Raw genomic sequence first — 12,234 nt, forward strand, 5'->3', positions numbered from 1 at the left:
AACAGTATTCACACATTGGAACATAATGGTCCGTATCTGAACTTTTAAAACCAAAGTATCTTCAGACAACAGACACGGTACCTTTTTTCGTTAAAAAGTTCTTCTGTGTCATCATGTTCAACTTTATTGTCTGCTACAGCTTCCGTTTAGGAATGTTCTCTCTCCATTTTCAGTGCTCAATACCTCCACTAATGAATGTATTCTGCAGCATTCCTGTTTTGCGGTGCAGCAGTGAAAATGGTCCCCCCTTAAACAGTTTCCCGCTGCACCACGTTCCGAACGTTGTTTAGGCTATTTAAACCGGTGTTCCGGTATAAGACAAATCCATATCATAACAAAAATAAAAACCGTTTTTTGATATGAACCGGTATACCGCCCAGCACTAGTCTTGGTACATAAAAGTAAACAAGTAATAGATACATTTTTACAGTACCTAAACTAAACTGTTACCAATTATAGTAAAAAAATTGATACTAAATAGTAAAGCAAAACACAGTTTTATGCTCACATATCACTTACCAAAATCAAACCCTACTTTTTAACAGTAATGCATGACAGAACAAATCTTCCCTATGCTTATTTGTATGACACTGTTGTAATTGGATCCTTGACTCATACAGACAGAAACTTTGTTATCTTGTTCCTTATCACTACTTGAATCGCTACTTTATCCACAACTCAGAAAAATTCACAACATTATGACAAGGAAAAATCTTAAAACTAAGAAGAAAAGTTCACATTAACCATTGCTATTACAGAAAGAACTGCTTGTGATGTCTACTGTACTTGTAAAGAATTGTTGGAGTGAAAAACAAAGGACAGTTTCATACAAAAATGAGTTTAGGTAGAAATTGCATAAAAGAGATTTAGACAATTTGTCCACAGTAACCATTCAACTTTATGAATATCATTTGTATTTACAACTGCACAGAATGTTTCTCAGTCAAGCGCATTAAAGCACACATTTCAAATACTGTAGTGGCAAATTTACATGTTACAGGACACTATACACAGAACTTGTTGGAGTCCTATTCTTTTATCAAAACAAAAAAGACATTATTTTACAAGACTTGATAAGGACTTTTTAACATAACAGTGTTACTTCTTTCAAAATAACATGAAAATACAGACACATCAGTTACTTAAACATACAAAAAATCAAATTATGTTTCAGTAATGTTTTGAATTTAGAACATACTAAGTGCACCCATAAATCCGCCTCTGTTTTCAACACAGAAACATTTACCACTAAATAATACAATGTTTTAGGTACTCACAATAGCCACATCGTGTGCCTCCCTCAAAGACAAAGCCATTAGGGACTGCTCCATAACGCCTGAGATCTGAAAGCTTCCACTGTCCAATAATTCCTGGTGGAATGTCTCTCACAATGACCAGAAGATTGTTACATAAATGTAGCACTGCAGGTCCATTCTCCAATTTTGTACCAGGTAACACGGCTACATTAAATCTATGAACTAACAAAAAAAGAAACAAGTATAACTATTTGCTACTTGACATTTTAAACACCTGTAACAGTAGAAAATAATTTATTGGGAATGCAAAATTAAATGTGTATTAACACTAAAAAATAACTTAATTAAAAATATTCTTTCCTATAACACAATTAGAGTGATTCTGAGAAAAGTTAATGCTACCTGGAAAAGGTAATGTTGAAGTCCTTCTGAGTGTCATGGAGATATCTTAGCAAGTGTTCTCCAGCTCTGATACAAGATCTTTCATATGTATTATACAAAAATTGTGCTCTACTGTGAAGTTTTAACTGCAATAAGACATTCTTCACAAATATTTTTTTGCCTCCGACTCGTTGTTTTATATGCTTTGGTAAGTTTCATAATCACTCGGTTATGAGGAAAAGCTGGGCTCATAATGAATTGTATTATTATATTACCTATGTATTTGGGAAATGAGTTAAAGCAAGATCAGATTAGAGCATCCATAGGTCCCAGGGTATCATATATATATATATATATATATATATATATATATATATATATATATATATATATATATTTACACTGTATAAACATCACATATAAAAATAATATGAGACGGGGCGGGGGGTGGTCACTTGTACCTTACATCGAGGGGTGGCTCCCTAGATCACCTTGAAGGTAGATCTGTCCGTGAGTTACAGAGAGACAACTATGCTTCAGATATGGCTCTTCTAACACTTACCTTTTGTCATCATACTTTCTGTATAGAGATTTCTGGGCCTTTAATACACTCAAGGTGAACTCATTTACAATAACGACAGTGACACTAATTTCAAAGGAGCTTAATGATTGCAATTGTTTTTTAGTAGGTTTACATGAAAACGTACATTTCTCTGTGCTCTGACCCTTTAAACCAAGAGAACAAAAAGCGAGGCATTAATGGCTGGAGCTCTGCCACTAACAGCAATCAGACAGCTAAGCAAACTGACGCGAAATCCAAAGCAAAAACAAGACTAGTTGTGAATTAGTTAACTTGGTATTGATTGTTTTCCGCTGTTCACTGGAACAGCACTTAGACCTGAGGATTATATCCTTTTTGTACTGAACTATGTAGTCTGGTCTCAATCCACAGCTAGTATGGTACTATCTTAGGTACACTGCAACTGACCATTCTTGTCTCGTTTACTCAGTCTCATTTTTTTAATTTTCTGCATGCAAACTTGAACTTTATTGCCAGAAAACACTGTTGCTAGGAAATTCCCTTGGTGTTACATCCATACACAAGACAAAGTAAATACAATAAAATAACAAGATGTACAATAGATGACACCATCACAACATAATATGCAGTATTAGTGAAAAATAGTAATGCAGAAAACACAAATATATAAAACATCATGGCACCATGATCATGTCTGTAATAAGGCCAATCCGGGTGGTGTCATCAACATACTTCAGCAGTTTAACACATGGGTCACTGGAGGTACAGTCACTGATGTAAAGATAGAAAAGGAGAGAAGAGAGAACACAGCCTTAAGTAGTCCCTGTGATCGGGGTCAGTAGCACTGTCTAGCCACTCATCTTCACTGTCTGATGTCTGTTCCTTAGAAAGTCAAAGATCTACAGACATGTGACATAGTTCTGATTCATACTGACAAGTTTTATATGGATAAATTCTGGTATGATTTTGTTAAATGCAGAAATGAAATTGACAAATAATATTCTGGCATAAGTTAATTAGGTCTCTAAATACACCAAGATGTAGTAGAGAGCCATGTTTACAGAATCCTCAGTTGAACTTTTGGTATGACAAGAAAACTGCAGAGGGTCAAGGATTGAATTTGTGAGAGACTTGAGATACTTTGATGACAGACATTCAAATGTCTTCAGTATAACAGAGGTCAGAACTATTAGCCTGCTGCCATTTTGACAAGAAATACTTTGTTCAGGGATGATTGTGGATTATTTGAACAAGCAGGGATTTTGCACTAAGACAAAGACTAAGTGAAAATGTCTTAAATATAGGTGATAACTGATCAGCACAATGTGTTAGGGAGGAGGGAGAAATGTTACAACATTTCCCTCTTTGGAAGATCAAGCGGAGTTAATGCTCAGTAGAGGTGTACTGTTTAAATACTGAAATGTACGTATTGCTCAGCAGTTCTATAGTAATGGCTTTCTAAGGTGGGAATCCCTTTACTCTTATCTAAAAAGAAGACACTCCACTGATCAAATTTCTTCACCCAACCTGACCCAAAAGAACATAAAATAACTAGTTTGCAGCAACCATAGCAAGAGAGAAGATAGGTTAACCATAATTGATAGACATCTGTATCTTCAAGTTTCTAAAGAAAATGCAATCCAGCACATATGGAAACATCTGGTTGGATCAAATCAGTGATGATGATATCTCTATTTACATTATTTGCAAATTAACAGGCTAATATTCAGCAAGCCTTTACATTTTTTAGAATACATATAGCAGGAACCAGGACATCTGGTGTAAAACAGGTTAAAACAGTATACATGAATTTATTATATTGCTACAAGGTACACAATATAGCATACCAAACACACTTCTCAATAACTGATGTAATTTAATTAAGCAACAAAATTGTTACTAAAAGTGTTACCTACCACTTATTGTTTGCCTAAAAACACTTTTATTCAAGGATGTACTTGATAAATTTACAACAGATTAGCAACAAGCATAGAGTTAAAACTAGAACTTAAAACTAGATGACAATGGATTAACCATTAAATCAAGGACAAACAGTCAGAAAAAGCTATTAAAAATGAAAAACAGAAGCAAGTTATCCTGACTATTCAGTATATGGCAATTGAAAGAAAAAGAGTGTTTCTCTGTGAGTTTGATTGTGAATCCTGGTCTACATTATATTTTGTTTTCCAATAGTCTTCTCTATTTTACTCATCTAGTATGCCCAGTCACAGCCCCATATTTTCATTAATTGGAATCATTTATGAAGCACTATATATTACTGGACATTACATTGTCATTTATTCATAGAAAGCCATAAAATACACTTTCCTTAAAAATATATACTGAAAATTCTACAGCAAAAATGCATAATTTAAAAGAACTGTTCACACTCACTAAGGATTGAAGTATGAATGAGTATACAATTTTAATAATTTTTGATAGTGGACAATCAACAAGTGAAAACAATTTCAGCTATAAACTGACAAATTCTTGCATCTTACCTTCACCAAGGCTATAGCGAATTCGTAAGTCCCAAGCATACATTGCTTCCTTGCTTTCAAATCCGAGCATCACTGTCTGAGTTAAACATATAATAGCCAGAGTGTGACTAACACCTTCATATGAGAGTCCAGGATCCAGGCCACAGATGTCTTCTAACGTTACGCTGCTCCTTTCTTTGTGTCCTTTAGCTTTATCTGACTTGTCTTTGTAAATAAGCATCAAAAGGCAGTCTATATGGAAAAAAGATCAATTTTATGATTAACAGATATGTTTTTATTAAAGGTAACATGAATGCATAATGACGTTTTCAGGATTCAGGATTACTTTGTGGCAGTAATAGCAGGCTATAAAGGGTAGCGGCTAAGACACTGAACTATAAATCACAAATGTGATGGGTCAAATCAGGTGTCTGCTTTATTGTGTAACCCTCAGTCACTTATCCTGCAAGTGTTTAACTGTAAAAAAAAAAATAATAAAATCTGTCAGCCAAATATAATAATAATATTACATGGTATTTATGTAATTTATTCACAGTTCCTCGTCAGATAATGAAGGAGGTATTTATAATTGGTAATCTAATTTGGCAATGGTTCCTAGATCCAAGAGGAGACAGTTCTTGTCTGTAGCTATTCTGTGACCTAGACTGAATATGAATATGAGTAAGCTTAATTTGTTGCCATCAGGTTAAAGATTGAGGTTTCCAAAGGTTAAGAGCAACAGATGTAAGAACCATTTTAACCCTACAGCTATAAGTGAATTTTGGTAGATGTGTGGAAACAGCTGCATTCTGAATTACTATGGTGTACAGGACACCCCTGAAATTTGAGGGGGTAACATTCATAGAGCACCCGCGAATTGTGAAAAACTGCAAATTTTGGATGTGGTTAAAAAAATGCCTATTTTTTATAATTTAAACCCTAAATATGCCCCCAAAACACTTTAATTTCATTTCAAACTCAGTTTAATACATTACCTAAAAAAAAGAATGTAAAGTAAACCCATATACCATGGAGTACTGTACTATTGTCTCCCGCAGTGCTAGAATGTAAAATACTGATGTTACCGCTGTATGTACTGTAATTCATGCAAGCACGTTTTCATTGCCAAAAACATTAGAAGGTGCAGGGCGTTTCGGTGGTATCTTAGGGCTTTAACCCTTCCATTGCCACATACTTGGGGGTTAATGCATCCCTGGACGCCAAATACTTTTTTGCTGCACTTTTTAATGAAACGTCACAATTCAGAAAGAAAAAGCGAAATTTTAATTAAACACATTTTTTTTCAATGCAAAGAGCATCACAATTACTGCAACACATCATTTTATACACTGTCAATGAACTGTAAAAACTTAAAAAAAAAAACTACTGGAACAATATGTACAAGGTGCAACAGTCAATGTCAATTGTCAATGTCAGTTTATTTATATAGCACATTTAAAACAACATAGGAATGCTGTGGCCAAAGTGCTTTATAATAGAATAAAAGAAAACAAACAAATAACATAAATAGAAATAAAATATATGAACATAAATAAAATAAACAATAAATAGAAGGAATGTTATATAATCACAATGAGGAAACCATCAGTATTACTGAAGATCACCTGATGCAAGTGAATAGAAATGAGTCTTTAATCTTGTTTTGAACAGTTCAATTGTAGACGACCCCTTTATGTGACGAGGTAAAGAGTTCCACGGGCGAGGAGCAGCAACTGCAAAAGCCCTGTCCCCCTATGGTTTTACACTTGGTACGAGGGACAAAAAGAGACAACTGACCAGAAGATCTAAGCACTCTGGATGGCTGGTGTAAAACAAACAATTCGGATAAATAGGCAGGAGCAAGCCCATGTAAAGATTTAAAAACTGCAACAAGATTTTAAAATCAATTTGAAAACTGACAGGCAGCCAGTGTAAAAAAGATAAAATAGGAGAAACAGAGTCATACTTTCTTGCCCCAACCAAAAAGCGACTGGCAGCATTCTGGACCAACTGTAACCTGTATATCAGGGATTTGCTAATCCCAGAATACAGCGAGTGGCAGTAATCAAGGCGAGAAAAAATAAAAGCATGAGTAGCTTTCTCAAGATAAGTAGAAGATAAAAAAGGCTTGATCTTACCTAATAGAGGAAGCTGGAAAAGCAACTCTTGACTACAGAATTTACTTGTTTCTCAAAAGAGAGGTTACTGTCAAAGATAACACCTAGATTGCAGACTTGAGGTTTGCAAAAGACAGAAAAACAGCCGAGACGTCCAAGACCAATTTGGGCTTTAGCTGATGGACCCAATATAAGCACCTTCGTTTTATTTTTATTCAGATCAATAAAATTATTAGCCATCAAGGATCTTAGTTCAGAAAGACAGTTGTGGAGTTGATTTATTGCAGAGTTGCAGATTGGAATATAAACCTGAGTATCATCAGCATAGCAGTGAAAAGAAATGTTACATTTCCTAAAAATAGCTCAAATAGGATGAAGGTATATAGAGAATAAAATAGGACCCAAAATGGATCCCTGAGGAACACCATATTTAAAAAAGACAAAAAATAGGAATTTAAAGACACTGAAAAGTGTCTACCAGTTAAATATGACCTGAACCAGTTAAGAGCAGCCCCTTTAAGCCCAACAAGATGTTCAAGCCACATCAGCAATATCTCATGGTCAACAGTGTCAAAGGCAGCAGACAGGTCAAGGAGGAGAAGGACTACCACGCCACCTGAGTCAGTAATAATAGAGATGTCATAGAATACTTTCAGGAGGGCGTTTTCAACACCATGACAACGCCCAAAGCCAGATTGGTAGATCTCAAATAAATTATTGGAGTTAAGGTGATCAACCAATTGATTATAAATAATTCTTTCTAGAATTTTAGCCAGAAATGGCAGTTGGGAAATTGGGCGAAAATTGGTTAAAACTCCAGGATCTGATTCTGCCTTTTTTAGACGGGGATGGACCGCAGCATGTTTAAAAAATGAGGGCACAACGCCAACACTTATAGAATCATTGATAATGGCTAGTAAGGATGGGCCCAAAACATCAAAGGCTTCCACTAAGAGGTGTGGTGGTACTATATCGAGAGGGCTGGAAGCTGGTATAAGGTTGTCAATAGTTCTTTTTAACTTTGAAAGTGAGACAAGATCAAAGAATTCTAAGACAATGCCATGATTAACAGTAGGAAGTTCATAGCCAGTTTGAACAATGTCAGAGCGGATAGCATCAATTTTGCTGACAAAGAATGAAAGAAACTGCTCACATGAATGAACATTGCTATTTAATCCCATCACAGAATGAGGGTGAATGGCCGCATTAATTGAATTAAATAAGACCCTAGGATTCTTAGAATGACGGGATACTAAATCAGCAAAGAAATCTTGTTTAATTTTCTTAACTGCATCCTGGAAGTTGAAAAGAGAAGTCCTAAAAATCTGTTTTGAAACAATCAGTCTATCTTTTTTCCAACACCATTCAGCAGCTCGACAGGCGCTGCGCAGCGATCACGTAGTTTCATTACGCCATTGATGAAATTCAGTAAATCACAGAGTCAACTGTGCTTGAACTGGCGGCACACGAGTACACAGAGGTAAACGCTGATGCTTGCAGGCTAGTCTACAGTAGTGCAGCGGCTGAATCCTAGAGACAGTGAGGCTGCGGTGCAGCAGTGGGCAGCAGTGGTCATTAGCTAGCTGCTCAACAAATGTACAGCACTGACTGATCAGCTCCGGCGTGCTAGTAAATTGCAGTGGGAACCGACTATAGCCGGTTGTGGTGTTTATCCCCCTGAAGTTGCTGGATGTCACAGCCAGTAGGTACGCTGGTATTGTCAGTGCTTTGCAGAGTGGAAGCAGAACCTCTGTGCTTCCTTCCCAGTTGATTCTGTGGTTACATCAGGGGTGTGTTCTTGCTCCTACTTTGTTCAAAGTTTGCATGGACTGGGTGTATGGCGCCCTCGATATCTTTACAAAAGGACGAAGGTCTAAGTCTTTAGAGTCCTGGTGCTTCCTGTTTTGCTATCTGGTTGTGAGACATGAATGCCATTCAGTGACCTGAGACAAAGACTGGACTCCGTCGGTACTGTGTCTCTTCTGAGAATCACTGGGTACAGATGGTTTGAATTTGTGTCGAAAAAGCAGTTGCTCACTGAGTCCAGAATGAAACACATCACCTGCATTGTGAGGGAGCGTTAGTTATGGAACTAAAGCTATTTGGTAGAATTCCCTGAGAATAGTCGGCTCACAGAATCCTCATTATTGAGGACCCGAGCAGCTGGACCATGGCAAGGAGAAACCTGGCAGTGGCAGATAGATGGTCATTTACAGAGGGTGAGACTGTAACGCGAGGCTGTCTGCTGACGGGGATCCTGAGCTGTTTCGTCGAATGCTGGGTGTGACAACACAGGGTGCAAGGCAGGAACAAATCCCCAGGCAGGATGCCAGCAAGGGACATGCGCACACACACACCACAACACACTAGGGATAATTTAGGATCGCCAATGCACCTAACCTGCATGTCTTTGGACTGTGGGAGGAAACCGGAGCACCCGGAGAAAACCCACGCAGACACGGTAAGAACATGCAACCTCCACGCAGGGAGGACCCAGGAAGCGAACCCAGGTCTCCTTAGTGCGAGGCAGCAGCACTACCACTGAGCCACTGTGCCACCCCTAGAGGAAAGCAGTTGAAATTTAATCAAACTGAATTTAAAACTGCTTCTTTTAAAGAAAAAGGCACAATTTAATGGATTGTACCCATACTGATCTCTCTGTTTTGTGTTCACTCATAATAATTTACAGTCAGATATATTATAGACTAATTCCAATTTCCTTATGTAGTTAATTTCTGAAACAACTACAACTTGTTAATCAAATATCCTGTTTGATGACTATGGAAAAACTAAATACCTAGATGAAGCACAACTCTTTAAAGATAAATAGAAACAAAACATAAATCATATTAATAAGTACTAAAGCCCAACTGTACTGGTGCTAATACCATCATACCTTTTTTTGATCTTTGCCATACCTTTGTCTTTGTCATTTTTTATTTAATTTAAATACTTGTAATTAAGAAATTTTCTTAATTCCACTGCCATGACATACAGTGTCTGTGTTTGCTAATTTATGTTCTTTTGTGATACTGATATTTAACTACATGCTATTCTCCATCCTGCACTGCCTTCTGTAACTCTGTCGGCAGCTGCCACAATTAATCTATTATCTCAGCTTCTGTCTGGTTCAAAAGTCTGCTGCAAGATTCCTCATTCAGTCAGTCAAATAGAAATTAACTCATAATGCCTGTTCTGTTCCATTTTCACTGGCTTCATGTGGATAATAGGACTGAATATAAAATCCTGTACCAAAAATGCTAAACTTTCAATGGTCTTTCAACAAACTACATTAGTAACAACTTGAAGCAACATAGCCCTGTTCATCCAGAGAACTGATGCAAGCAGCCTTGTTTTGTTCCATGTCACCCATGCCTTTAGCTGTATTGCACCAGACTTTGCCTCCCTAAAGTAATTAGATTAGTTGACTTAATTCTTTCTTTTAAAGGTAGCTTAAAATGCATTCACTGAGTAGACATTTACATTCTAACCTCCTTCGCAATTCATCCTCTTTTCCCAAGTGCCTATAATGGTAAGTAGCATCACAAACTACAGTGGTGTGAAAAACTATTTGCCCCATTCCTGATTTCTTATTCTTTTGCATGTTTGTCACACAAAATGTTTCTGATCATCAAACACATTTAACCATTAGTCAAATATAACACAAGTAAACACAAAATGCAGTTTTTAAATGATGGTTTTTATTATTTAGGGAGCTCTGTGTGAAAAAGTAATTGCCCCCTTGTTAAAAAATAACCTAACTGTGGTGTATCACACCTGAGTTCAATTTCCGTAGCCACCCCCAGGCCTGATTACTGCCACACCTGTTTCAATCAAGAAATCACTTAAATAGGAGCTGACGGACACAGAGAAGTAGACCAAAAGCACCTCAAAAGCAAGACATCATGCCAAGATCCAAAGAAATTCAGGAACAAATGAGAACAGAAGTAATTGAGATCTATCAGTCTGGTAAAGGTTATAAAGCCATTTCTAAAGCTTTGGGACTCCAGCGAACCACAGTGAGAGCCATTATCCACAAATGGCAAAAACATGGAACAGTGGTGAACCTTCCCAGGAGTGGCCGGCCAACCAAAATTACCCCAAGAGCGCAGAGACGACTCATCCGAGAGATCACAAAAGACCCCAGGACAACGTCTAAAGAACTGCAGGCCTCACTTGCCTCAATTAAGGTCAGTGTTCACAACTCCACCATAAGAAAGAGACTGGGCAAAAACAGCCTGCATGGCAGATTTCCAAGATGCAAACCACTGTTAAGCGATCTTGGGTACTGCGACAGGACAATGACCCAAAACACACCAGCAAATCCACCTCTGAATGGCTGAAGAAAAACAAAATGAAGACTTTGGAGTGGCCTAGTGAAAGTTCTGACCTGAATCCAATTGAGATGCTATGACATGACCTTAAAAAGGCGGTTCATGCTAGAAAACCCTCAAATAAAGCTGAATTACAACAATTCTGCAAAGATGAGTGTGCCAAAATTCCTCCAGAGCGCTGTAAAAGACTCATTGCAAGTTATCGCAAACGCTTGATTGCAGTTATTGCTGCTAAGGGCTCATTTATACTTCACGCTCAGAACGCGTATGCGTCCGCATCATGGCTGCCACGCTGCTCCCAGCGCTCATTTCACGCCCCTCTGAGCAGGTCCTCAGAAATTAACGCGACGCATGCGCGAGTTGCAGTACCAGCAAAAAGTCGGGGGGCGCAATGTGCTAAAAGTCGGAACGTGACGTCAGAGTCTCTGTTTACTATCTACATGTGACAGCAAGCCTCTATGTTGATCCTTCGGGGATCGATGTGCGCGCTTTGCTGTTTGATGAATGGTTCAAACTGTTAAAGCAAAATGCCGACATACAGATGCATTCGTGGTGCTTTTATATTCAAGCGTCGCATATTCCCGATCGTAATGACACGATACATTTTAAAAGTCTCACATACCATCTTTTGTGCCGTCTATTTTTATTTTTACTTTACCTGCTGTCAGGTACAAGAAGCTGTGCGATAAAAACTGGGATGACGTTCATCGCCGTCTGCTTTAATAATAAAGTAAACTACGAGGTTAAAGTGGACATTTCGAGATTAAAGCCGAAATTTCCACTTTAATCACAAAATACACGCTTTCACCGTGTCTTTTATTTTTTTCTCAGTGGCTCAAATACAGCGCTATACATTATGTTGCCGATGTGAAGTTGCAAAAAAAAAAAGACGGCACTGAGACTTTTAAAATGTATCGTGTCATTACGATCGGGAATATGCGACGCTTGAATATAAAAGCACCACGAAAACATTTGTATGTCGGCATTTTGCTTCATCACATCGAAGCATCCATCCCGTAGGATCGGCATAGAGGCTTTCTGTCACATGTAGATAGTTCCCGAATGTAATGACACGATACATTTTAAAAGTTTTACATACCATCTTTTGTGTCGTCTTTTTAAATT

At 37.6% G+C, this 12,234-nt stretch overlaps 1 protein-coding gene across 4 annotated transcripts in view; it reads right to left on the reverse strand.

Moving 5' to 3' along the window:
* The window catches only part of dok7b (docking protein 7b), a 228,770-nt gene that overhangs the window by 197,469 nt on the left and 19,067 nt on the right, over positions 1-12,234 (reverse strand). For all 4 annotated transcript variants that reach the window (XM_039751628.1, XM_039751627.1, XM_039751626.1 and 1 more), the window contains exons 3-4: positions 4,680-4,910; positions 1,278-1,478 (exon numbers count right to left, since the gene is read on the reverse strand). In XM_039751628.1, the coding sequence (XP_039607562.1) occupies positions 1,278-1,478; positions 4,680-4,910 (432 nt within the window). The remainder of the gene's footprint in view (positions 1-1,277; positions 1,479-4,679; positions 4,911-12,234) is intronic.

Source organism: Polypterus senegalus, chromosome 4 (assembly GCF_016835505.1).
Source record: "Polypterus senegalus isolate Bchr_013 chromosome 4, ASM1683550v1, whole genome shotgun sequence".
Classification (NCBI taxonomy): Eukaryota; Metazoa; Chordata; class Cladistia; order Polypteriformes; family Polypteridae; genus Polypterus; species Polypterus senegalus.